Raw genomic sequence first — 27,784 nt, 5'->3', positions numbered from 1 at the left:
GCATGAAGATAGAAAAGGAGACAGAAAATGGGTCATGGATATAAATATACAAATAGAGGCAAAATCTTTACATTCAGTAACATTACATAAAGGCTTAAGCTAACCATATGGACATGGGGCACAGCACTTTTGGATTACTAAAATAATTTTCACCAAAAGCCACATTGGACACAGGCTACATGGTAGTTAACACATAACTTCATGCAACCATCCAACATTCAAACTGTGTCTCACCTCCATCCAAAAACAATAGAAAAGTTTGATTTATGTGCATTATCCTCCCTCCCCCTTTGGCAATGCTAAATGTACAAAACACAGCCCCGGTGCATCACCTCTCCTGTGGTAACTGCAAATATGGAAACCCAAAAATACAGACAGTGTAACCCATGTCTATACAGTCAGTCCTCACTGTTAAATACAAGACGATTACCATGCCACAGATCAAAGAACTCTGACTGGTCCATTAAAAAGAGAAGCACAGTAGTACAGTCAAGTACGAGGTGACAGAATAGGCCACACTGGTCAGAACTGAAACCGGTCTACATCAGCTACTTGAGTAACCGATTACTTTTCAAACCCCATCTAAAATCAACAGCATTAAGAGTTCACATTCACGAATGTTACAAATCATTTAAAATTGGCACAAACTCTGATAAAGTATTTACTGAACGTGCAGATTATCAAGAGTTTTTTTTTCCCTAAGTGCACAGAAGTCAAGATGCTAGTGCAATAGTAAAATATTAATAATTAATAACAACATTGATTTCAACGGAACATAATAAATAAAGAAATATATAACTAAAAAGAAAATAAATGATTTGGGAGGAAACAAGAAGCTAAAGCAAACACAAAGGACAACATCCAACAATCAGCTGCAACGATGAGCCACAATCTTCAGTGTTGAACATTAACAAAGGCACACACACACACACACATACACACACACACACACACACACACACACGCACACACACACACATATATGCCATCTACCAGTCAATATGCACATGCTTAGGCACAAACGTTTAATACGGGATCTGATTTTGGTAATACTGGATCATGTCGTAGGTTCTACTCCTGTAAGACAAAAACAAAACAAAAAAGAAATTTGACAAATGTGAGTGATACTTTCTGGAAATCAATATTAATAATATGAATATGGAAACTGTTTAGGTTCTTTTGTTCTGACCTGTTGCTGAGGAAGCAGTTCTGGATGACTTTGATGATGAAGGAAGCTGCCTCTTTCTCACTCAAACCCGGGTTGAATCGCTGCCTAGGTGTGAGCAACAACAGGAAATTACATTAAAACCGCCTGATCGCATTCACATCGGCACACAGACGCAGACTTATCCGCACGCCTGACTCACTTGAGCAATTTGATGGTCTGTCCTCTGAAGCAGGGGAGACCAGTGTCCAGCATGAGGTTCACTAAGGAGACCACTCCATCCATGTAGGGCCTAATTCACCAGAGGAACTTGCCTTAGTCTAACATGTTAGCTGTCATCAATGTGCACTTGCTTTAGCACTGCCACATACTCACCTGACAGCCAGGTATCCCCTCACACACATCTCCATGAACCACTTGAAGGGTGTCGCCTCCATTTTGCCACCCATGATCATCACCATCTCATCGGTTAGTTTGATGTCTGGCTCCCAGCCGAGGTTCCCGCCAGGAGAACTTTCAAACATGAACCCAAAGTCTGGAAAACAGTCATATACACATGGACACACACACACAGACAATAACTTTTTGTAAATGGTCTAATATAGGGTCAGAGTGTGAGGATGAGTAATGTCTAGCATTGTCAGTACAAATAGTCATCCGAAAGGGCTGCTGAAGATTCCACATATGTGCCAAAGAGCTGTCAATTAAATTGTTGAACGCCCATTTTTTGTATTCCCCCTTTCCACAGAGCAATACACAATAAAAGCTTGGGTCATAAAGTTTTATAAATATAATAATTCTCCAAAATTTTCCTCCCTTCCATGCAGCCATTGGTTTCTAATGAAAAAAGAGTTAACGAAGTATGAAAGTCTGCTCGCACAGACTTGAAACTTGTTTGAGATTGGTAATCAATTACAGTGAACAGCATGTCTTCTTTTACTTTTACCAAGTTATGATTTATATTTTTGCATTATTTATATATATATATATATATATATATATATATATATGTAGTATTCTGTGGTGATGCAGTTGTGTGAATAGGAACCGTTTTGAAAATGGTTTTGTTGTTATGTTCAAGAACTTGCAGGAAGGAAGGAAAAGTGATTTAGTCTTGTACACGTTCACACACACACACACACAAACACACACACATTTACATAAAGTAAACTTAAAGCCAGTATGTATGGAATCCAGAAACGTACAACTTAAGCGCCCCCCAGTGGTAGTATAAAAAAGAAGGAAGGAAAGAAGGGATCAGGGAGAAAACTAAACAGACAGCACCACTTTTCATCCAGATTTTTCAAAATCTTATAATAATATTTTGATAAATGCTATAATAACTAAAAATTCTACATACATACATAGTTCATACATAGTGGCTTTAAACAAAGTTAACCCAAATACACACCGATGTGGATGAGGTGGCCCTGACTGTCCAGCATGATGTTGCCGTTGTGTCTGTCTTTTATCTGCAGCAGGAAGAGCAACAAGCTGTAAGCTGCCATGCTGCGGATGAAGTTGTAGCGGGCCTGGAAGGAGACAAGAAGAGTGTTGGAAGGAACGTCAGATTAAACTGTCACTATATGTAAGCAGTGAGCAATGTGCCATTTTACTGATGTGTGTGATTGACAGATGACTGTAAAAGTCGCTATGAGGTGGGGAGATATGACATTTACCTTCTGGAACGCAAGTGTGGATTCATCTCCATACTGGTTCCTGAAATAATCATACATGCCGAAGTCTGTCTGCCGCCCCAGCTGGTCACGAGACTTGCAGTCTGGGATGCACTCGATCACTCCACACTGTGAACGAACATCAGGAAAAGGAGGAATAAGAAGCGGTTTGATGACAGGGGAAAGTTAGACTTGTGGTTTCATCATATTAATGGAACATTTGTTTTGGATAACCAATAGTTCATGTCAGGAAATAAGGGATTAATTCTTGCCAGGAGCATTTTTAAATGAACTTACACCAGGAGCTGTGGCCACCACCCTGTAAGGAAACACGTAGAGATCCAGGCCCACCAGCTGGAAGATGTTCTTAAACAGGCTGATGATCTGAAGCGCCAGCATGTCCTGAACACAAAGGACCAAAATAGTAAAGAAAGAGAAGAAGAAATTAAATAAAAGCCAGAAAAAATGGTAAAGGCTGACATTGCAGTGTGGTAAGTGAAAGGTGAGTGGTGTAAAATTGAGACCTGTCTACAGTCGTCTCCAACTTTAAAGATGGCCGCCTGCCAGCAGATTCTCTTGGCCTCCTCTTCGCTTTTACCTTCATCAACTGAATCTGAGCGACACTGCAGACCTAAGGGGGAAGATGTCATGATACGTTGTTTGTTTGTGCACAAAATTAAGAAGTGCAATATCTACTTTAGGTTCTGTTAACATTGACAGTACCTTCTTTTTCCAGCTCGCTGACTCCACATCTTCTAACTTTGAATTTGGCCAGGTAAGGTGCTTTGGCAGCACTAAACAGATGTACAATAAAAGGTTCAGTGAAACTGTCATGTTTCTTTGTGAATTCTGGTAAGAGTATAATAGAAGTCAGCTTTGAGGTTCACCTTTGCATCGGGGTCCCAGATTTGTAGTCAATATCTAAAACTATGGCCTCTGGGTTACTGGGAAGATAACAGCCAGGTTGGACTTTGATTTGTGACATGGCTTCCAGGCAGGCCCTCTTCCTCTCCTCCCCTTTGGGAAAAGGTCTGATGAAGACAAACAAAACACACAGAGTTTCCACACCTCTATTACAGACTTAGCTAAGAATAGCAAGCATGAGTATCTCAATGACTGAATGACACCAGAACACAAGTGACAGTTGGGCTCTGCTGTTATTCACAGAGGGGAGTCACTGGGGTAGAGAGTAATGGAGAATGGACGCCAGGGGACAGTAGAAGTTTCTGGCTAGCCCCTGGATAGTTGCAATTATTGCCCTAATGAGGGCAGAGTGGGATTTTGTCAGCTTCTAGTGTTAGCCACTGGTGAATAGGTAACTCAGCGGCAGAGGGAGACAAATCACAACATACAATATCTTCCAGACCAGTGCATAATCAGAGAGACATTGACCAAATAAATTAACAAGAAAGGTATTTTGGGAGTAGATCACTAGTGGTTCAAGACAGGAAAAAGAACAAAACATCTACACCCAGGAGAAAGCTTATCACTTCATAAACAAGACAATTATCTAGGGGGTAATGTTATTAAGTATGACATCCATATAACAGAAAAGTTCGACTGTAGGGCTTCTCTAAGGCCTTTGTTAAAGTTTCACCTTCACAAATTCTTCTCTTTTCTTTCGATGTACCCCAAAGTTTATGATTTTATTATATAACAACTTCAGGAATCTGTTAAGTGAGGAGCATAGTCAAGAAACATATGATATAGCTGACAATGTGAAAGTGAAAAAAGCAGAAGAATTAAGAGAAGCAGAGAGAAAAATTAGAAGAACAAAAAGCAAAATAAATCAAGAAAAATTACGTTATATGTTGAAGGAATTACAAGACAATACAGGAGGAGTTACCTACAACATGGTTCCTTATAAAAAAAATATGTTCATACTTGATAATGGCCGACACATTGGTGATCTTGTTGAAGAAGTCAAATTCTCGCTGGTAGAAGTCCTTGGCTGGCCCAGATAGAGAACCAGTGATTTCCTCCACCATCTGTTCCAACAGCTCACCTATGTCAGCTGCAGGGAGAGAGACGATCACAGTTATTTATATTTATGTGCATATGTAGATGTGCTTGTGTGTGTGTGACAGAAAGATTTTTTGAGACTGGAATATCTCACGGTCTTTCTGGTTTCCCTCCTCATCCAGGTATATGTTGGTCTTCATGTTCCAGATGAACTGGTGGGCAAGCAGCTGAGACTTTTGAGCGGCCCACAGGATGTACTCTCTCACATAACCCATCTGTACCAGGATGTAACAGAAAAAGAAAGACAGGCAAAGTTGTGATAAGTAAATAATCTGAAGATATCTGGGCTTTAGGAAGGCATGCCAACTCAAAAAGATCTCATATTTACCTTGTCATAACGAAGTGCTTGGACGATTTGAGGAATGTAAAACAAAATGGCGTCCTAGAAACAGAGGAAGAAAATATTTTACTGGGAAGAAAAAAGGCATCACTTGGGCTAATCAGAAACAGTTTCGTCAAATTTGACTATCTGATAGCACTTGTTATCATGAGTAAAAATCAAAGTTGTAGTTAATGCTAAAGAATTTGACATATTAGTGTACTATTTGGGCAGGTTTCAGCTAAATTTTATCTGGCGGCGGTGGATGTGTCACCTAAGATAATAACACAGATTTCACTCCATAAAACACAAAAATAAAACCACAACAATTGCAACAGCTGATTGTGTATATTTTTGATATATATCTGTACCGGAGGAAAGGAGCGCAGCACTTTGACCCCATACTGAGCTGTGAGAGGGTGAGGAGGGTACATGGAGGAGAAATAGGATAGCCCAGTTGGTGGATCTGCTGGGGCCCAACACAGGATATGACTCAGCTCTGGAGAGTCAGCATCAATTGTGTGCCACGTCACCAGGAACTGAAGACGAAACAAGAAAAAAAAAGAAAGAAATCAGAAACATGATGGAAAATGAACCAATTAAGCTGATATTTGTATCAATACATGGGTAGAAAATATGTATGTGCAGCATGTATCACAGGATCCACATTTCCGTATCAAATATGACAACAATCTGATGCAAGCTTATGACCCTATACCTGACATTGTGCTAACTAGCCTCCAGAGAAAGCTGTGTTTACTAAAGTGACTGGAATAAACAACTACAAGATGTCAAGGATGATCATCCGCTAAGTCACGAAGGCCCTTGGGGAAGGCTGTGCTCTGCCTCCCCTGCTTCTTCTTTAGACATGAACAGGGCTCATTAAGAGTTCAATCAGGTAGAAATAAACGAAGAAGACTACAGAAAGCTGGAGGGAAAGAAAGACTACTTCAATAACACCATAATTTCTCAAGTGACACTATATGGCCACTCTCATTACACTAAGCAACTAACAAAAAGTTTATTCAACTTTCTTCTCTTAAACTTTTGTTGCAACTTAACAGAAATGCATCAACGCAACTTCAAAAGCCAAAGAACAAATGACTTAAAACTCAAGTGAGATTTTCTTAAATGCTGAAAGTCAAAGACAATCAATGGCACTCAATGTACCTTCAAAGATGCTAAATTCAAGTCTATTCTGCTGAAACTGTATGAGGAAAATGTAATAATCTAATAATCTAAAGCATATTGTAATGGCTGAATACATATTCAATATTAAATGTAACCCTTTAACCAAAATTGCAGATTAACTGTTCCAAATACTATAGAATAAGACCAATATGAGTGAGACCAACAGGATGGCAGAGACAAGGAAAACGTGTCTGGCAGATGGAGAATCTCACCTTGACTGCTTCAGGAACGTCACACACAGCAGCCGGATCCATTCTTACTAGGCGAGTCACCTCTGACACAATAGCTTCTGTGTTTTTAAACCTGAAAAACAAAAAATAAGCTGAATAGGTGCATTCCTAATGAACGACTTACTCATCTGTTCAGAAAAACTGCACTGTCATAAATGTGCATGTCTAGTATGTGTTCACGTTCATATGTGTTTGCACAACACTGGTGTTTCTAAGGTCTACTGGCCACTTCTCTTTTTGGATGACAACAAAATCACTAAACATGAATCATATAATCAAGTCATAGTCTGTGTAAAGACATTGTAATGGTAAATATATTTTGCACAATGTATTGTGCAGGGTAAAATAATATGTCAACTGGTTGATTGAAGATATTCTTTCTCTGACAGATACTAGAGCTGTTCACACACATTAGTGGCGTGAGATGATATCACAAGTGCAATTGTGAATGCTCTGCTATCTTTGTTATAGTTTGAACATCATTCAATAAGTTCTTGCTACCATAGAGGGCAACAATGTGAGGAAAGTTCTGGATTTCAGCTTTTAAAAACGTTATAATAATAATTGTCTTGTCTAAGACACTGAGATTAGGGGCTCAAATTTAAAAATCTGAAGTACAAAGTCTGCAACACTAGTGCTTGACTTTAATGAAACTTGGGATGTAATGCATGCTGCATCTTATTGGCCTAATGGTTGCCTGCATTATCTCTTGGGAGAATGTTTTCTGTGAATCTGGTCTCAAATTGACTAACATGACAGTTCAGCCTCTGTGTACCTGGCAGGCAGCTGCAGTGCGAGGTAAGGCGCTATGCTCCACGCCAGGTTCACGTTGTCCTTCCACTGCTTTTCTGTCAGACTGATGTACTTGGACCTCCAGTTAGCAATGCTGGTCTCCACCGACTGTTCAGTAGCGATGGCAAGCTCTTGAGTTGATAAGGGGTTGTACCATATTGTCAACCGCTCGATCTCGCTGGCCTAGAGACACATACAGGAAACAGGACCATATTAGTTCCCCAAAAAGGTGACCGGTTTAATTTTTCATTACTATCACATATTTGTGAATAAAAACTGTTGTAAATACCAGTAAAGCCAGTAAAAGAGTCCGCCGTTTCATGTAGTACTTGTGCAGCTGAGAGCCTCGGTTGCTTTTTTTAGACAGTCCTGAAACAACACAAGAGAAATATATTAGCAACACATCATGGCAATCAAACTTTTTTTTTTTTTATTGAAGATAAATTTTATCTATGGATAGGTTTCAATGTGACTGTGTTGACAGCACATGGTGTGTTCCAGCATAGCAAGTTTGACATGCTGTGTGTGCTTTACCTGATTTCTTGGATATGGTGGACATCCCAGAGGACAGAGGGTAGGTGTTAATCCATCCCTGAGCCACCTGCTGTCTCTGGCCCACCGCTGCATCAAGACTGCTTCGGCTGTCTGTCACTGCCACTACAGACAGGCTGTTCACTGACATGTCTTGGGGATCTACACAGGGACAAATCAGATAAAAACTTAATTCTGGAAAAGGTCAACATGGCCTCTCTGAGTTATAGATGGAAGATATTTCCTTTATCTTTACAAAGAAGCTTTTTGAAGGCATTCTGGGCTGCATTTTGACAACCTTCTTAAACTTAAAAAGCCAAAGCTTCAATGCTGTACCTGGAGGAACCAGCTGATTGGCAGCCAGATACTTCTTGTCAGACTGCAGGCTGGCATAGAACTTGATCATTATACTGATGTCTTCTCTCAGCCTCTTATCTGTCTGAGTGGGAAATTTGGGACTGACACTACAGAAAAAGAGAGTTGGCAAAACGTCAGAGGACAGAAAAAGAGAGACAGTTTTAAACTTCAAACTGAAAGTGAGTTTTCCTTTTTTTCCCCCCCAACAACACAGATCTGAATTATTCCTACGTGAAGTAGTCAAATGCCGTAGAATAGATCTTCTCTCGCAGTACATTTCTGATGGTGGCATTTGTCACAACATCAGCATGCAGAAGAGTCAGACCGAGAGTCAGCAGTCTGGAATAAAGACAGATTAGAGTTTAGGATTGAGTATTTTTCACAGCTCATTAATACAGAATTTAAGATTCAACCATTTGTCTGTTGAAAAAATTACACATGGCACCTAAATCTTGGTCCTATGGCAGCAACGTGTGTGTTTAAGTTGCTTTTGGCTCCTCCGACATTCAGAGACAGAGACCTCTGCAGAATAGTGGTGAAAATCTCCACCTGATCAGCACTGCTGTACTTGGCTATCTCAAATCTCTGCACCAGAAACTGGAAGACAACAAAAAGAAGAAAGAAATGGAGATCAAGACAAATGATAGCTTTCAGACCTTTTTGCTGACAAGAATTCACTAACCTTTATTTTATGAGCAACATTTACAACCGTTTTGACAGAAATTCAGACTGAAAGTCATTAAAATGGTAAACTGACCTCTATCCAGAGGAAGTGAGGGATGACGTCAGGTGCACAGGGTGCAGGCTGGCTCTCCTCTGAGACAGCCAGAGGGCCAGTCTCTACTTTAGCCTCAGAAAACAAACCCATCTTCAGCTCTACTGTCATCTGCCAAGCTCCTGCCATCTCACGCATGAACTAGGCAGAGAGAAAAGAGAAGATGAGAATACACATTTGATTTATGCATCATGCACTCTATATTAAGTTTGTGACCAAGATACTTCCTTCATTACACAAACCATTCATTGGATATTACGAAAAGTGATACATACTGGCACTTCAACCCCGTTGTGCGCAGCCAGAAGCCACTCCCAGCAGGCGATAGCAGTTTCCATACCGTGTTCTGTAAACATCTTCAGAGGAGACCAGCACAGATGGTGCAGGAGCTGAGGGTCACAGTCTGAAAGATCAACAAATAGATAAATGATTAAATAAATAGAGGTAAAAGGATTATCAGTTTTACAGCTCCTCTTAATATCTGAATGAAGCAGAGGTACTCACTTTTGGTGGTTATAAGCAGGGCTGCCATCTTGAACATGGCCTGGGTGAAGCCCTCTGGGTCTTTTCTTTCCAGAGCACTGGTCATCTGATGGATCATCAGCTTATTGAGGTCTGACTGGCTGTGAGTTGCTTCGGAGAACTGAATCATACCAGCCACCTAAACATCACAACGATAAATAGGTAAAAATCATATGCAGAACACAAAATACTTTTGCTACTACTATTGTTTGATTTAGTATTGCTAATCCTTTAATCGTAGTATCCAATACAAGTCAAGTTAGTTAGTTTTTAAAAGCTTAAATCCATAGCTTCTGGCAGAGTTGCCCGCTTGTGAGAAACAGGCAAAACTGTTTTCCTTAATGGCTTCAGAGATCATATTGATATTTAAGAACAGATTTTACCTCTCCAGTGTACCGGTTGCGCAAGTTGAGAGATGCCATGAAGTTGGAGTAGTCCTTCTTCACACATGCTGGTCTCTCTGTCAGCTGGGTGGTCTAGTGAAAAACACAGTTTAGGGGCCACTTAGGGCCACATAGTCACAAGCCAGGCAGGTAAGATACGTGGCTGCACTATAACACTTCTGGTAAATACTATCATGCCTGAGCCCTGTCTCTCTGTATTCAGTATTCAGACCAACCTGAGGGAAAGCAGCCTACGGTTGGCCATGTGTTGGAGGAGAGCACCAGCATAACCAGTAAGCCAAATGGGCAACCAGCCAACCAACCCACCCGTCCATTGCAGGTAAGTAACCAGGTAACCAGCAAATCCGTAAACCAGCCAAGCAACCAGGTAGGTAGTTCGGTGCAGTTTAATAAAGACAAAATACAACAAATGAAGCAAATGAAAAGACAGATATAGCAGAATGTAAGCCCAGGAACACATAAAATGCATAGAAAGCAAAATAATGTCACACAGACTAGTAAGCATGCACACATGGACATAAAAGTACAGTAACTAGACACACAGAGTTTACAGAGCTATAAAATGCAGACGGTTTGAAACACATAATAAAACAAATATATATGCACAAAGGATACAAAACACTTCTGCTGATTGTTAACAAAACTGCAAATGCTTGGACAAAGCAACTAAATGGTACATTTGCTGTTATGTTAAAAAGCCATTAATGTTGGACGAATGTTAATAAGCATCAAATCAACAAGACTGTGAGGCCAACAGTAGGTAGCCAATTGGGATTTTAAAGTTTGCTGTATTTTCAAGTGCCGCATCACTTGTGAACTTCTTGATTTCTCAATAAGACATCTGTCACTTCTTGAGACATTCTCAGTGGTCTGAAAAGTAGCTGCACTTACCTCACAAAAATCTACTTAAATCTTTGATGTGTCTCCACAATGTTTCAAACAATACAGCATTGCTGAGATGACAGACTAAGGTTTGTTTTGCAGTCTTTAAATACTTTAAGTTAAAAATGTGATTGGTATGTGACCTCAGAATTCATTTAGGACATGTCATTTAATTTCATCTGAATTTAGCAGAATTTAATTTGGCTAGGGAATCTAAGATTTACAGGACAACAATACTGCAGTGATCAGAAATGGGTTTGTGTGCAGACATGCATGACCGGCATGTGTCTGTGTGACTCACGCCTAGTGTGGTACTCTGTCTGTTGTAGCCTGCGAAGTGCAGTATGCTCTCTGTGGCCATGGCCAGGCCTGTGTGCTGAGACAGTCCCGACACCCAGTTCTGATGCTTGTTCAAGTACTCCTGCACAACACACAACAGATAAGATATAAGGATGGACAGAAAAAGAGAAAGGGGGAAAAGGGAAGTAGAAATAAAACAATAAAGATGACAAATATCCCCTGTAGTCAGCAAACAATATTTTCCCTTAGAAAATATATTCTATAATAAACTAATTTGGGAATCTCAGGTTACTATTTCCATGAGTGCTGTAGCCGAGATGGCATTACTTAAAATACAAAGACATGACCAAAGTCAAGTGTTGGAGTTTTGGAGCTTAGCATTTGAGTATCTCAACTTTCAGGAATACCCTTGATGACTTTTCTTAGTTTTACTATCAGTAAAATCTTAAAGAGAAGCAGTAGCTAGAATTAATTGTACTCCTTTAACTTAATCTTTGAGGCAACATAAAGGTAAAGAAACTGACCTGTAAGTGAGACTTTGTGACTGAAGGGGCCCATTTCATTGCTTCTTTCAGGATTTCACCACAACGAGCAGCAAAGTCTTTCACTATGCTCTAATAGGAGATAAGGAAATCAGGGTAAAGCAGTGATCATGACATACAGAATACCAATTAATTGTATACACAAAATGCTAAGATGAGGCCAACTCCTTCAATCCTATTGGTACATACTGTATGTAAAGGGAAAATTAAACAGATCATGTTACATAAAAACATCACATAACTATCCACCACTCAGGATGATTTAACAATCCAAAAAGAAGTAAGACAGGGCAATAGAGAGACCACTAATATCTTGAAAACCAAACCTGTGCTACCCTCTAGTGGTCATTTGGGTAATAACAGCCAAACTCACCTCTCGGGCCTCATATGTGTCAGGAACAGTGATCCTGTAGGGAGTGTCTGGAATGTCATAGTATGGCTGATCCTTGTGGATGTCCTGAATAAGTGGAAAAGAAATTCATTGCTACTGAAGCTTAAAGTAGCTCTTATTTAAACACTTCTTTTGGGTTTTCCAATGTCACTTCAAGCAGAAATGGTTACAACTCTGCTTTTTTTCCACCACAAAAAGCTTGTGCTAAGGTTATGCTTATTAATAATCAATGATAATTAATTAATTATTAAAATCTAAAAGCACCAGAGGAGAAAATTCTTAATGTTTTCATTTCCCCCACTTATATGTTCTTGTTCATGATGAGGATTCAAACCAAAAACAAGTGCAGCGTTGTTTATACCAGCTGTCAACTGATACTTACAGCACTTAGCGACAGAGAGAGTGTCTGCAAGATGTCCAACATGGTCTTCAACACACGTCCACTCCAAAGCAGATGGGGGAATCTGGTGAAAGCGGTGGGACATAAAAAAAAATATATATAATTCATATGTGAAATGCTAAAAGTGCTTAAACATAGAGGAAAGGATGATCACTCACGTCTCAGCCAAACCAGAAAGGTATTTGTCTGCCACTCTGCGGATCCTCTTGTGGGTGTGGTTAAAGTTGATCAATAAGAACTGGGCATGTCGCTCTAATTCCTCCTCATGCTCTTTGGTCTTTGGCTAAATAAATAAAAAATATGTATTGATTGTTAATGACTGATCCTGAAGAATTACACCTACAGACAACAAGCATTTTGAAGTGCTTTGCTATCATCCAAAACATCAAAAGAAACCATGCAGAGCAGATGTTAAAATAAGCTCAATCTATGGCTCGTTAGCCTGCAGTGACACCTACCTTCTCGGCCATCATCTGGAGGAAGACGTCAAACACCTTATCGCCGACACAAATAATACACTGCATCATGCCTGAGAAAACAAAAAAAGTGAATTAGAGAAAATGAATTACACACAGGACGAGCCAGAGGTGTACAGATGTAAAGCACTCACCAGATTTGTCTTTCTGGATAGCTTTGTCTTCAAAGTATCGAAACATGACCTGGAACCTGTCAGGATCATTGGATCGTAGCATCCTAAAAGAGTGCAAGAGTAAAGAGAAATATTATAAGTTTCATAAGTTGGTCTCATATTAAGAAAGCTGAACTTGTAAGTCTAATGGAGCTGACCTCATGTATTCTAATCTGTAGACTGAGAGCAGGTACGTGGACATGGCAAAGTCGAGCTTGTTAATGAGGGCAGATCCTTCAGGGGGTGGGTCGAGGAGATTGCTGATGGTTGCCCGCAACTCACTCAACTCGGCCTGGAGGACAGAAATTTAACCATTAATCCCAGTGCATCTCTATGCAAGTGTGTCCTCTAATAACCTGATTTTGAACACTACCGGTGTGACTGTGTCATTTTTCAGAGCAGAGTTGTACTGCAGTTCGGAGCGAAGGGGTTCTCCACTGGGGAAGGTGAGAAGAGGAGACGTGGTGGCAATCTCACAAACACCTTCATACCACTCCTCCGGCCAGAGCCCTGAAAGGACAAAATGTAGATCCAGAAATGCAGCATTGGTCGGGACCTCGCACTCTGGCACGTCGGGATCAGATCATTTTGCTTTTTAAAAATGAGGGATATTTCTTACAAGTGTGGTGTGCTTTTATTTTGAAAGTTTGATTGAAATGTGTACTGTCGGGTGTGTAGAGACAATAAGTAACTGCAGCTGGACACAGAAAAATACTCATATTTGAATGGAGAGTGTGAGCGATCCCACACCTTTTTGAACATTTACTGCCACCACATAGTTTTAGATACAGACTACATTTGAACTTTAAATGAGTCACGAGACTTTGACCTACGAATCTTGAATTTACATGTTTTTTCTATCTTTTATTGTTTTTGAGATATTAGAGTTTTAAAGTCTTTTCTTGCTCCTCCTGTGATTTTATAATGAGTGTGTATTGCGGAATGTTTCACAGCACTGAGGGGGTGACATCACCAGTAGCAGTTGGAGAGGAGGATTTTAGAGAACGCTTCTCGTGAAATATCCTCATAAATCCCATGACTTTGGCCAAATCTTACATTAAAAATCATTTTTTAGTAAGAAATTTTGTGGCGAATCCATTGATACAGGTTTGAAAGTGGTGAGACTTTTAGTTTAGACATCAGAAGCCACAAAGACACAAAGTTAATGCCCATAGATTGCCTCCCCATTGTTTTACATTGTAAGGTGTGATGTGGCACTGCAACTTTCAGGGCTTTTAAATCCAAACCGTTCGAGTTATTACAAAGTTTTTCACAACTTTTTTTCAGCATAGTGTCATAAGTCACCCATTTAAGTTTGAAGCAGATACCATTAACGCCCTCAGAGGGGATAGCGTTTGTTTGGGGGCCAAAATTGGGGCAAAGTCTTATTTTGAAAGCATAATTGCAGATTTCCTGTTGGATTTAGGTCAGGGGTGTCAAGATAGGATTTCTAGGTCTTGATGAGACGAATAATTGAGTTTTGGTTTGATCTCTCTACAACATTCCTACGGGCCGTGGAGGCCATTTTAGTTACATAGGTGGCGCTAGAGAGCACATTTTGGCACTTTAGGGGTTCATTTTTACATTTTATCAAATTTTTCACCAGACCTGATGTGCGTGCCAAATGTGGTGAGTTTTTGAGCATGTTTAGAGGGTCAAATTTAGGGTTTAAGTGGCGTTATAATAAAGAAAGAAAGAAAGAAAGAAAGAAAGAAAGAAAGACGAAAAACAATAGGGCAAACAGTAGGGCGAGGACTACTGTAAAACAGTAGTCCTCGCCCTACTTTTGGGCTCGGCCCCTAATTAATCATTTAGGCCTGCTCACAGACGTTCTTTAGGATGTTTTTTGGGTCAATACCAATGATGGAAACAAACTTTTTTTGCACATCAATAACATATTTCTTCTTCCCCTTATGGCATAAAATAAATTGCCATTATTACTTAAAATTTGCCACATTGTCACAACAACTTCTTTGAACTATAAACAATAGCCTGGGCAAACAAGAATATATGATCTATGACTTACAAATTAAGGCAGTGGCTGTTCAATCAACACAATTCACAGTTGAGTTTCAAAACATTAAAAGTTAAGTGGTAGGAAATCTTGGAATATGGGGAGACTATTTTGCAAACTCAGGGAGTGTTCCTTTAAATATCAGCCCCCTCTAATTTTATGTCAAGCCCAGAAACTCTTTGTTTCTTTACACTAAACATTTAACATAGCTGTTCATCTCACCTGATCCTTCTACAGCAAAACCCATGACCACAGAGTACAACCAGAAGTCTCGGAACAGCTTCTGGAGGCGAGGCTTGGCCTCTTTGATTGGTGGAAGTCGTCTGGTCAACTGTGAATTACAGAGATGGACATAGAAAAGGTGAAAAATGTAGAGCAACTAATGTTGCAATATACAAATGATCCCATTCTGTTAAATGTGATTCTGAAGCAGTGGTAAGGAAGGAAAAGGAATGGAAATTTCATGAAATAGATGACGAATCTTCACATTTAACCTTAAAATACAATATACATATAACAAAAAAAACTTCAAAAATCTCTTACCAGATAACTAGGTTTTTAATAAGTCATATTAAATATTCTTAACAAATAAGCTGAATTGTGAAGAGTTAAAAATTTTAGTCAGTCACAGCATTTTTGGTCTGTTTGATCTGGTCTATTTGTTCAGGAGGAGACCACGTCAAAGTTCAGTTTTGTATTCAATTCTTTGCTCTCACACAGCACTTCCTGCCAGCACACAGTAAAGGTAAGACATTTTGACATGATACTGCTATGAAGGGAGTTTTTTTTTACCTAAAAATGTTTTTCATTCTTAGCCAGTGAACATACTTTTACAATACTTTTATTCCTACGCTATTCACTAAAATGTAACTCAATCAAATATACTAAATGTTGATTAGAACATTAATTAAGCCATCCTAAATGTTCATTCCCCCTGCCCCAGCCTTAAGGATGTGGGTGATTACAGTCATCTCTGTGGCTCTTCTGCTGGTCAGTCCATCTCTGGCTGGGATTAAAGAAATCAGCACACACTTTAGTGACCCTAAACCGGACCCCAGAAACTATGAACCAGGAGGGGCAGTGGATATAGAGGCTATGCCCTTGGAGTTCCACAAAGAAAACACTGTCACTAATGACCTGGTTTTTGATGGCTTTGATGATGAAGATTACATTGATTTTGATAAGATCCTGGCTGCAGGCAGTGATGACTACCTGTGAGTATTAAATGTACCTTCTAATGGATTATATATAAAAATTCATTTTGAGAAAAGAACTTGTTGTATGAAGCAGTGAAATAAAAATGTCTGCATAGATTAGGCTGAACAGAGACATTTCTTAACATTTGAGCCTGACTTGCTTTAAAACTAAATACCAAAGCAAATTTAGAGTGATTCTTCGTTTGACTAACTGGATGATGAATCTGGATGATTTTTCAGTGAAGGGGATGAGATAGATGAGATTGCCACACCAGCCCCAGACATTGACATCTTTGCCGAACCCTCTGACCCAAAGATTCGCCGTGCCAGACTCCTACGGCTGTTCAGTGGTCGGTCTCGCCTCCAGCGCCTCAACATTGTCAATGCCGTTTTTGGTTTTAACCTCTATCGAAGTCTTCGAAACAGCGTCAACCAGACTGACAACATCCTGCTTGCACCTGCCGGGATCTCAATCGCTATGGGGATGATGTCTTTAGGGACAGGATCTGGAACCCATGATCAGATCTACAAAGTCCTGGGATTCGCTGAATTTGTCAATGCAAGCAGTCACTATGACAACACAACAGTGCACAAGCTCTTCAGGAAGTTGACACACAGGCTCTTCAGGAGGAACTTTGGTTACACGCTGCGCTCCGTAAATGATGTCTATGTAAAGAAGGATGTCTCAGTGAAGGATGCTTTCCGTGCAGAGACAAAGGCTTATTACTTTGCAGAGCCGCAGTCAGTGGACTTCAGTGAGCCTGCCTTTCTGGACAAGGCTAACCGTCGCATCCTAAAGCTGACAAAAGGACTGATCAGGGAACCACTGAAGAGTGTGGACCCAAATATGGTGCTGATGCTGCTCAACTACCTGTACTTCAAAGGTGGGTGAAAATATAGTCAAGACTTTGCATTAAACAGTAAAACTGCAGCACAACTGTCTGCTTTGTTTGGTTAATTGAATCATCATAATACACATATGAGTCTTTGACCTTGTTTGTTTGTATAACAGGTACGTGGGAGCAGAAGTTTCCCAAAGAACAGACTCACTATCGCAACTTTCGTGTTAACGAAAAGACAAATGTTCGTGTGCCAATGATGACCAACAAAGGGAACTACCTGGCTGCTGCTGACCATGAACTAGAGTGTGACATCCTACAGGTGGGTGGCCAAACACTGATTTGAAATTTTAACTTGGGGTCTAGATTGGAAATCCAGATGGTCGACTATATATTTATAGTGAAAAGTCTATTCAATGAGAAGTTCTTGTTAAGAACACATACTGATCAATTAACAGATTAAATGAACTGCATAATAATGGTGTCAACTATCATGTTTACAGCTCCCTTATTCAGGAAACATCAGCATGCTCATTGCCTTGCCTAGGAAGATCACTGGCATGAGGACCTTGGAACAGGACATCTCCCCCACTGTTGTCAACAAGTGGCTCAAAAACATGACAAACAGGTCAGCATTGTTCTCCCAACAAACTACAATCAATAGCTGAGAAATTGTACTGTACACAATAACATGCAATGAACTTTTTAGATGGAAGCTCCACTATGATTAACAATGTAGGTGAAAGTGCTTAGACCTTGTGGAGATTTAAAAGCTATACCATGAGGAAATGTCAATTTAGGGACTGCTTTTCTATGCCTCCCCCTCAGGACCCGTGAGGTGGTGTTACCTCGCTTTAAACTGGAGCAGAACTATGACTTGATTGACAATTTGAAGGAGATGGGCCTCACTGACTTGTTTCAGGAGAACGGAGACTTCACTGGAATGACCTCTGAAAAGATTGCCATGAACTGGGTAAGTAAGCTAAAATCAGCCATGATTTCAGAAATACACAAACCAAACTGATTCTAAAAGGTAAGGTCAAAACATGATAGAAGCGCAGGTGACTCAGACTGTCCCCTGTACACCTTATCAACAGCTTTCTGCAAACAATAATCCTTACAAAGTACTTCAAAATGACTCCCACTGATCTCCCTCCCCAGCTGAAGCACCAGGGAACCATTACTGTGAATGAAGAAGGGACTGAGGCTGCTGCTCTGACCCAGGTGGGCTTCATGCCTCTCTCCTCTCAGATACGCTTCACCGTGGACCATCCCTTTCTCTTCCTCATCTACGAGCACCGCACAGATTGCCTTGTGTTCATGGGTCGTGTGGTCAATCCTTCACAGAGCTAAACTTGACTAAAAGCTCCCGCTAAAAGTTGAACTATTCCCTACAAATTCCATGCTCAGTGAGTTTCAATGTACCTGAGAAACACTACTGCTTCTAACTGCTGAATATTTTTAATATTCAATTCTTTCACTATAACAAAAAGAAAATGTAACATCAAGTAATGAGCACTTTTTATCTGTATGTTATCTGTGACTGAACGTTCAGCCTGTTCAGAAGATTTAGTCAGTATTATGAGTTTGTCTCAGTGACTCACTGAATGCTTGTTATCATCTGTCAATGTTTTATCTCTTGCAATGATGTTGGTGGAGACATGTGAGACATTACATAAGTGTCATAGCTTTATTGCTGTAGTTATTGCAGAAAAACTATGGAATAATGAATTGAACACAAGAAAGGGGATAATAAAATAATATATAACACTACTATACAATAGAAAACCATTTCTGTGCAATGTCTGTGGGAAAAGAAGTTGAAATTGTTATACTACATGAACTATTACTATCTCAATACTACTAATTTGTTAACAGTTTTGTGAGACTTTTACTACATGCTACAACGATAATGAGTGACAATTTTATGAAAAATTACAGTGACAGATTGAAGACATTCAACAGTGAACTGGTGCCACAAATGTTTGCACTGCAGCCGACAGGGTAAATATTTGTTCATTGAGTTAAATGCTAACTAACAGTTTGGATTCGTCAGTAAGACCTCAAATACTCACGTAGATCATTCAACTGTGCTCTATATTGGTATTTTAACACAAATTTGTGTAGCAAATTAATAGGCATTGTTTCAAAAGGTGTAACAATTTGCATAGTCATCACATACTCACCACAGCAATCACTGGAATGAGGACTCCGAGATTTCCAGCACTACTTGATGCCTACGGGAGATAAGGAGCAATTACGTTGCTGTTATCAACTTCCTGTTGTGTTTAGATGTTTCTGTATTCAAGCACGTACCTTCAGCGCTGGTCCCTTATCTGAGGCCCTCTCACTGGCTCTCTTTCCTTCCAGGCCCAGTTGGACAAACAGCTCTAAAAGGTTCACCATCAGTTCATCCACAAGCTGCTCCCCCTGCAGGTTGGCTGCAATGTTGGCCAGTGCATTTATCACTGCCAGAGAGCAGTGCCTTGAGAGGAAAGGCAGTATACATGATGGGAACAGTTAAACTAAAGCAATACTCAACACAGACATACATACATGCACAAGACTGACAAGACCTATATACTGTAGCTATTTTTTTTTTTAATCAAATATGATAGAGAACACCAATGTAACACAGATCAGGGGAATGTACATTACTACAAGTCGTCTTCTGCTGCAACAATTATTAACATTTTCCAAACCACATTTTCTCTTGCGAGCAGACGCTGACCTGTAGCCATGATCTCTGTAGTCTTTGGTAGCTGAGTAGACCACTGAACTGGCCTTCACACTGATCTGCTGGAACAGGTTCCACACCTCCTGATAGATGTATTGCTACAGGACAGACAGACAGACACATGGATGGTTAAAACTGTTAAAGCACCACTGGCTTTAAATCTTAATAATTGAAAAATATGTATTTACGATTTGTAAGCCAATCTTCCGTGTATTATACTTACTTAGATACATACTAAATTATTTACATAGACACAACATTTAACTTTAATTTTATAAAATAATTTCCAATACAAAAATCCCATTATTAGGGATAACATGAGCCGCTATGCAAGATCTGTATCTGGAACAATCGAGGCATTTGTGATCTTTATCTGTTATATAAGGTTGGATCCATTTCCTGTGCTTTGTTAATTATAACTGATTGCACTTAGGAACACCAGCTGTCTCAAACACCCCATTACTGTCAAACGGGGTGCTTACTGGAATACTGAAACCTACTCTTAATGCACATTTTACTGAGCATGTAAACAACAGAGCAGCAAGGACAAATAAACAGCTGCCAGCAGGTCTCCAGTAACAACAGCGTGTCAGACCCACGGGTAAAAAAGGGTTACTTTGCTTCTATTTAAGCAACAGTAACAAAATTTCTGAATATCAGAGATGTTTGAACAATCCCACCAATCCAAACTAATACCCTAATGGTTTACACTTTTGTGTGTAATGTCAAATACTGGAAGCAAGATGCACTAAATGTTGTATCACTTTGACTTTGAACTCACATTTCCTGAAATAACCATGCAGCCAAGCTGGTCTATGATGAGTACATCCAGCTGTGATGTAGGCTGGCAGAACTTCTGCTGAAGGATTTGTAGGATGTGCTCCATGACTTTAGGAGTGTCTCTCAGAGCCACTGCAATGTGGCCCAGCGCTCGGATGGTGTGATCTGGGATTAGAAGTGCTTCCCTGGCAGAAAAACGGGGGGATCATTGATGTTAAAAAATTTGAATATATTCAGTTTGATTAAAAACCACAGTGCGGCTTTTTTCAATCAGAAACGTTACTTACTTGTCGTTCTCCTGTGAAATGTAAAGACGGTTGGATAGACTAGCCAGAAAGGCCTCCACTATCACCTGGTCCATGGTCAGACCAGCTTTCAGACATCTAGAGAGAGAAAAGACACATTCAGCTATGAAAAATGAAACATAATAATCATATTCTTTAATCAAAGCTGTGCCAGGTGTTTGCGTCTGACCTGCAGATGTTGTCAATGGAAATGTCTCTGAGCTGCTCATACATGGAAGGCTGGTCTTTCCTATTTGACAGAAGATTGAAGGTGGACTGAGAATGCTCATTGGTTACATTGATCCTGATTTCACCTGCGCCTTAAAAAGCGATAACAACACAGAGAGAAACATTAATGAGAGGGTTATATGAAGTTAAATAAACATTTTTAAAAATATCACAAAATATGATTCTGCGCAGAAAAGAAAAATGTTGATTGTAGTGCCAAATCTAAAGAGCATGTTATCTTTTACAATCTAACGAATTAGCAGCTGACCTATAGAGAAGCAGTACTCTGTGGACTACAACACGGAAAAAAAACAGTAACCCAAATTGCATTTCCGATTGTCTGTATCTGTAGCTTCTTGTCAATGAACACTATGTGCAGATCAATAGTGGATGAGAGATGGTTGTGACAACAACACTTGTAATTTGTCACTGGATCATCAGCCATCAAATCATTTGTTCTGCACTGCTGTGCTAAATCCCAGCTGGACGTATTGTAGACAAATTCAATTTTCCAGGATAAAATAGTCACATTGTGATTATGCTTTCTGTGGATTTAGTCTTCAAATTCATTCTTATTATTTCCATTCAGCTTTTTAAAGTGTGCTACATTTATTATTTCACGCAAGCTGATTAACACCTGATAATGTCTCAGTCAGGTGGTGGATGTGAAGTAAGTATGGTAGCCCTACCTGTGCTGTACTGGCTGTGATACTTGTAGAGTTTTATAAGAACAGGGGAGGGAACCACCAGGAAATCCCTGAGAGAGGTCGTGGCAGAGTGAGCCACCACTGGAAACCTCTCACACAGACGGCCCAGACCCTGAGGCACAGACAGAGAAAATGTTAATCATCATGATACCTTTACTTTTCCTGAAGTAATTTTTTTTTACACAAAATAGAACCTTATGAGACATTTTTCTGAAATTTGGGGTCAGTATCTTAGTGCTCTTTCTACCTTATAGTGTTATATACCTGTAGGCAACAGATGAGCAGGGGCATGTGGGCGATAATGACTTTACTAGAGGTTTTTGACTGCAGCTTTTCTGACAGTTTTGTGCACAAATTCTCAGCTCCTGAAAAAAAATAAGACATCAGGAAGGAAAATGAATACAGCCAGTACAAATAAACACATACAGTATCTCTCTGGTTATGACATCTGAACACACTGCTCTGCTCACTCTCTGCTACAATTGATTACCTTGCTCATCTTTGACAGCCCACACCATGAGGTCCACGCAGGCAGCGTTGGCTTGGCAACGAAGCTTGAGGGGACTCTGTTCCCCCGGCAACCCCCCTGTGTCATGAAGTACCCTCTGCAGCTCCGATTGACTGCTGCTAAACTGCTCCAGTACAAAGTCATGCACTTCCCGCACAAAAGCCGGTTGCAAGGCTGAGATATAGGAGGACAATATGTAAATTTGAGAATGTAGTTTATTTAAAAGGACTACAAAATACACCAATTAATACAGAACAATTAAGAAATTTATAATGCTTTACCTTTCATGTAGTACAGTGTGTCCCGCAGCATTTTGAACACACACACATACAGAGGGTCACTGAAGGTTTTGTAATAGAGGTTGATTCCAGGATTAGACTTAACAAACAGGAGAGACAATGACAAAGAAGATTACTTAACTTCACACTGATTTTACTTTCAACAATGTATATGTTTTGTTGTATTAACAGTGGTTTTATAGTTACCTCTATAAGTTCAGTCATTGTGGCATCGAGTGCTTTCAAAAATGAGTCAGAAACAAACTTCTTCACCTGAATATGGACAGAACACAGGTAAACATGGGTAAAGATACAGAATGCGGCAAATGCATTATGTCAGTATCAGTGTTGTGGTTAACATGTAACAGGCCACTGTACCATGCTGAGGAGCTGTCGGAGCTGATCAACAGGCACTTCCACCTCATTTTCTCCTGCTCCCATGAAGAGAGGAGACATTGAGAAACTGGAGCTAACTGTGGAGAAATAGTAGTCAGGGTCCACTGAGCTGCTGTCTGGGAGGTAGGCACCTGAAATGAAAAGGACCATATGACATAAGAGACATGAGGAAAGTTGGAAAAATATGGAATATTTAAAATAAGGATATGAGATTACTGATTCAGAAATAATGCAGAAATTAACATCTGTCTCTATAAAGATGATGTTGATCATCAGAATGTAGAATGGTGACTCAAGTAAAAGAAACTTTGATTCTGACACCAAAAATTGATGATCACAGTTGAGAGGAGCTGGGTTTTTTTCCTATGAAAGTCAACTGAAGCTGAGCTAGAAATATCTCAATCTGATGTCATGTAAATCTATATTTGGCTAACACAACTATATAGCTGCTCCGCTAACCCTTTGAACAATGGTGTCTGAATCAATATGAAAGCAGGAAAACAGATGGATGGACTTTTACTAAAAACACTGCTAGCGTTCGAAAGCAGTTGTCATTTGCATGGTAACATGAGTGTACAGTAATTAGAACAAGGTATAACAGTGTATTTGACAAGTGGGAGCAGGAAGTATAATAGACATAGGGTTAGAAATATGATCTATAATATTGATTTAACTGCACTATTGTTCTGGTATGCCATAGATTTGAACTCTCACGTCACAAAGCACAAACAAGCCTTAGCACAGACTAAACTGTGCATTCATATTAAGATATGATGTCCATCCAAACTATAGAGAGAGGTGATGAAGGCAATGGGGTAAACACTCGATATGCTGTATGTGTTACCAAGCTCCAAAACTTTCACCCAAATTAAAATCCCAATGTTAACCAGAAACCTTGTGCATTACTGAATAGTTTAGTGTGAGTTAACAGCATGTGAGAAATATACTTGATGTACCCCAATAAATATCACTGACAAGCCACACAGGCAAGTGCAGATAAGCAATATGCATGCTCAGTTATTACATAACACTGATAGCTGGAAATGATAAGATGATGATGAATTGGTGGAATGTAGGTTTCCACTGGCAGATTTAATCAAAGCAGCGTGTGTTTTTCTTGTGTTTTACCTTCAAAGTAATGTGGGCCAGGGGTTGTAGGGGAGCAGGGTGAGTGGCCTCCTGAATCTGTACAGGCCTACGACAGAGCACATTTTAACTTCTAATTAACCAAAACAAAGTCATCAAAAATTTGTTCTCACATTATACAAAAGAAAAAGCATGCAAGATCATTTTTAAATTCCTGCAACCACATTTAGCTGTTCTAAAAGTGCTAAATACCATTTTTTGAGTCCAACTAGTTCCATCACAACACACACATACACACACCTGTGCAGAGGAATCCAGGTTGGTCCCGGTGCGTCTGCGCAGAGTGTCACTCTGGCACACTGTCAGCAGTGAGGAAGGCAGGATGGAGCGGAAGTCATTGAAGGATCTGCGCCGTACTCCCTCGGTTTCCTCTGTGACGCAGCGGGCCTGGGGGGAATCTTTGGGGAACAACTTGGACAACAGGGCTTCATCTGTGTTGCTGTAGCGGCCAAATGCTCGAGTCAAGCCGAGCAGACTGGGCACGATGTACCTGCACAGATAGACTAGAGGCGAGAGAGTGTCTGTGAGGGCCTCCATTCTGAAGGAATAAGATTTTGCATTTTGATATGTGTGTGTGTGTGTGTGTGTGTGTATACCTTTGTCATGATTATCAGGTGTTTGGCACATCTCTTGCAAGGCCTGCATGACTTCCATTATAGTGTTCAAGATCTAGAGCGGAAACACAATAAACAGTCAATCAAGCACTTTACTGCAATAAAACCTACAGTAAACCTTATAGTGTATTATCACCACTTCTTAAACTGACCTCTTGTCTGGAGTCTGGGTCCCTCTGAGCTACATCTGCCAAAAGAGTCACTAAACAGAAGCTGAAGTTTTCTGCAACCGGCAGAGACTCTGAGGAGAAACAAAACACAGACAATATAATCTCATAAAAGAATGCAGTAAGAAAAAGAAAGGCAAATATATTCATCAAAAAATTAAAATACATTCAAACCCAAATACAACTGAGTATTAATATCAGAACCAACAAACTGTATTTCACAGTATTATTTAATGTCATATCTGGTCAATAAAATCAATGTCTTAACAAGTGGAAACTGGTTTAATGGCATTTTATGACTTGATATCTTGACTCACCTCATCATGTCTTGAGACATTATTGAAAATAAAAAATAACAATGACTACAAACATTCATTTAGCAAGTATAAGCACTTTAACAGGGGCATTATCGAACTAACTGTAAGAGGATTGTTCTTACCCTTTCCTTTCTTTCCCAAGCTCTCTTCGATCCATTGGACCCGTGGTAGCCCTCTCAATAGGCTCAGCAAGTAGGGAACAAGTGTTTCTTTGTGCTGCCAGTGTAAAACAAATCATTACACACCACAAACAACTGCACTTTGTTTGTCTAACAAGCACTCACACACATTAATCATAAATGTGAGGCATTTTTATTCCAACACTGAATCAAATCTGAATCAAAGAAAATATATCAAACAATACTTTAATGAAAAGTGAGGCAGTCATCTCTACATAATTAGACGGCGGGGAAGCTTTCCAGAGCGTGTGTAAGTGTGATGAGGTTAGAGGCTTACGTGTCCAGCTGCATGTCTAATCGCCAGTTTAATCAGATTATGGGAATAAGCTTATTGCGGTGATATATGCGTAGTACTGTGAGAGGCTGGTAGCAAAAGCGGAGCAATAGTAATGATATAAAGGTACTAATAAAATCTAAATATATCAGGTTATTGAATCTCTTTGTAATTACTTCTATAGATTGTAGCTTTAATTGTACCCTGTTATCCATTACCTGCTAGGGCAGTTTACAGATGTGATGTTTAAAGTAATGATGAAATTCAGCCACTCTGTAAAAAAAGGCTCAATAGCTCAACTTTTTACTGACCACAACCCACCTGTAAGCCAGACTCCACCAGAAAAACAGCCAGGGCTATAACTGCATCTCTGCGACGCACATCTAGAGTGAACACACCACGGGCCTCCAGTGGACACATACATTGTAGCTTCTGGACCTTAAAGATCACAAGGATATCATTTCTTTAAAAAAATGATTTGATATAAACATGTGATGGAAACCAGACTGCCCAAGCTAATGATAAGCACCAAGTTATCTTTGACAGATCCTATTTCATTGTAGTTGTTCCGTATGTTAACGATTAATCTGTCAATTATTATCTTGATTACTCTATTAGTTGGTTGGTCAACAAAATGTCAGAAAATGGTGAAAAATGTCAATCCCTGTTTCCCAAAGCCCAAGATGACAGCCCTAAATGTCTTCTTTTGTCTCAACAGTCCACAACCCAAAGATATTCAGTTTGCTAGCATAGAAGACTAAAGAAACCAGAAAATATTCTTATTTGAGAGGCTGGAACCAGTAAATTTGGACATTTTTCCTTAAAAAAAGGACTCAAAATGATTAATCAGTTATCAAAATAGTTGGCAATTCATTTAATAGTTTCTGCACACTGGTCTGGGGCTCTTACTGTATATCGCTTTCTTACTTTGATTTTTTTCTTTTGTTTTATCATTTTTACGTATTTTTTTCTATTTGTCTATATTCTGTTTATAGCTTTGCTGTCTCTTGTGCTGCTGTAAAACTTTATGTCCCTCTTGGCAATCAATAAAGTTTACTGTTGCTTACAATCAGAAGTGGGGACCATAAACTATTATGTTGCTGCCTACTATATCAATGGTATCATGATACAGGCATGTATGATATTTGCTATAGTGCAAAACAATCATCTCCCTCTAGCTCACAGTAGCTAACTATTCCCCTTAAAACACGCGTTATCTGGATATTTAAAACCCATATGCTGCATAAAATATCAATACTAGCGACAGAGAATTCCCTTATATGTTATTTGACTCTACCAAACATTACTTTGCGCAGCACAAGTCTTTTTTTGGATAACTGATCCACATATAAAACAAGTCGTCTAATTTAGATCATGATCCTCCTTGAAACAGGTTAGTAACCATCTACTGAACAGATAAAACTGTGACCTCTCTCTCATCTCTAGCTCTTCACCGTGTAAACCTGTTTGACTGCAGTGCTGATCGAGCCTGACTGGTGCAGTAACGCAGGCAGCGACGCCACTTTCTTCTGCATTGCTCTCTCTTCTATTACAAGGGAAATAATGCAGGGAAGACCCAGTTAAAGTGATTCATAGCTATTAAAGCACATACACCTGCCATATGTAACCTTTGCTGTCACGTCAGTGATCAAAAATAAGCCACCGCCTGTGCGGAAGCGGAGCTGCTACACCCTCAACAACCCTGTTGCTTATCGTTACTTTAGCCAATTAATATAAATGTGTAGTTTGGAGCTCGCTCGGCTCTCTTTCCTCACCTTTTCGACCGGTGCGGGGCGGTGGACGGCTAAAGAGCGGGCCAGCGACAGGACTGTGTTGAAATAAAACCCTCTCGTACCACCTCCCGTTACAGACATGTTTACCTTTACATCAAACGAGCGAAATTCATCGAGGAGAGGAAAGAGACGAGCGGCGGTAGTTGGCTCTGGCAAAGCCGCAGTACGGCAACGCAGTGGGGACAATCTAACTACAATGT

General features: G+C 39.9%; 2 protein-coding genes across 3 annotated transcripts; one reads left to right on the top strand and one right to left on the bottom strand.

Annotated features, from left to right (window-relative positions):
• On the bottom strand, window positions 1-27,739 carry LOC137199998 (phosphatidylinositol 4-kinase alpha-like). 2 transcript variants are annotated; one of them, XM_067614658.1, is made up of 55 exons: window positions 27,567-27,739; window positions 26,113-26,229; window positions 25,461-25,554; window positions 25,007-25,095; window positions 24,837-24,909; window positions 24,481-24,743; window positions 24,223-24,289; window positions 23,077-23,225; window positions 22,906-22,971; window positions 22,702-22,798; window positions 22,403-22,594; window positions 22,177-22,277; window positions 21,895-22,024; window positions 21,168-21,297; window positions 20,981-21,076; window positions 20,695-20,878; window positions 19,908-20,011; window positions 19,493-19,661; window positions 19,363-19,413; window positions 15,364-15,472; window positions 13,501-13,637; window positions 13,286-13,419; window positions 13,110-13,192; window positions 12,958-13,028; window positions 12,658-12,782; window positions 12,482-12,563; window positions 12,082-12,165; window positions 11,691-11,780; window positions 11,168-11,287; window positions 10,200-10,214; window positions 9,964-10,056; window positions 9,563-9,719; window positions 9,334-9,461; window positions 9,041-9,199; window positions 8,729-8,880; window positions 8,515-8,622; window positions 8,263-8,390; window positions 7,930-8,088; window positions 7,685-7,764; window positions 7,379-7,578; window positions 6,586-6,676; window positions 5,554-5,721; window positions 5,192-5,245; window positions 4,958-5,078; window positions 4,726-4,855; window positions 3,729-3,872; window positions 3,565-3,635; window positions 3,366-3,472; window positions 3,139-3,243; window positions 2,845-2,970; window positions 2,577-2,697; window positions 1,541-1,700; window positions 1,368-1,457; window positions 1,190-1,273; window positions 1-1,077 (listed from the first exon to the last, which is right to left on the bottom strand). In XM_067614658.1, the coding sequence occupies exons 1-55, from the start codon at window positions 27,663-27,665 to the stop codon at window positions 1,026-1,028; spliced, it is 6,309 nt and encodes a 2,102-aa protein (XP_067470759.1). In that variant the 5' UTR covers window positions 27,666-27,739; the 3' UTR covers window positions 1-1,025. The 2 variants fall into 2 exon arrangements, with proteins under 2 accessions (XP_067470759.1, XP_067470768.1); XM_067614667.1 differs by lacking the exon at window positions 10,200-10,214.
• Window positions 15,805-18,971, top strand: serpind1 (serpin peptidase inhibitor, clade D (heparin cofactor), member 1). The gene is made up of 7 exons (XM_067614679.1): window positions 15,805-15,886; window positions 16,085-16,355; window positions 16,578-17,221; window positions 17,350-17,498; window positions 17,680-17,804; window positions 18,005-18,149; window positions 18,338-18,971. Exons 2-7 carry the CDS (start codon window positions 16,093-16,095, stop codon window positions 18,527-18,529), a joined length of 1,518 nt encoding a protein of 505 aa, XP_067470780.1. The 5' UTR covers window positions 15,805-15,886; window positions 16,085-16,092; the 3' UTR covers window positions 18,530-18,971.
• Window positions 27,740-27,784: the final 45 nt, after the last annotated feature.

This window comes from Thunnus thynnus, chromosome 2, assembly GCF_963924715.1.
Source record: "Thunnus thynnus chromosome 2, fThuThy2.1, whole genome shotgun sequence".
NCBI lineage: Eukaryota > Metazoa > Chordata > Actinopteri > Scombriformes > Scombridae > Thunnus > Thunnus thynnus.
The sequence above is the reverse complement of the archived record's forward strand: the minus strand, read 5'-3'. Positions and strand labels throughout refer to the sequence as shown.

Coding starts and splice junctions, on each gene's coding strand:
- serpind1 (XM_067614679.1), top strand. CDS start 16,093: ATGTGGGTGATTACAGTCATCTCTGTGGCTCTTCTGCTGGTCAGTCCA. Junction 16,356..16,577: donor GCAGGCAGTGATGACTACCT/GTGAGTATTAAA, acceptor ATGATTTTTCAG/TGAAGGGGATGAGATAGATG. Junction 17,805..18,004: donor CTCAAAAACATGACAAACAG/GTCAGCATTGTT, acceptor CCTCCCCCTCAG/GACCCGTGAGGTGGTGTTAC.
- LOC137199998 (XM_067614658.1), bottom strand. CDS start 27,665: ATGTCTGTAACGGGAGGTGGTACGAGAGGGTTTTATTTCAACACAGTC. Junction 22,799..22,905: donor CAATGACTGAACTTATAGAG/GTAACTATAAAA, acceptor CTGTTTGTTAAG/TCTAATCCTGGAATCAACCT. Junction 22,278..22,402: donor GGCTGTCAAAGATGAGCAAG/GTAATCAATTGT, acceptor ATTTTTTTTCAG/GAGCTGAGAATTTGTGCACA.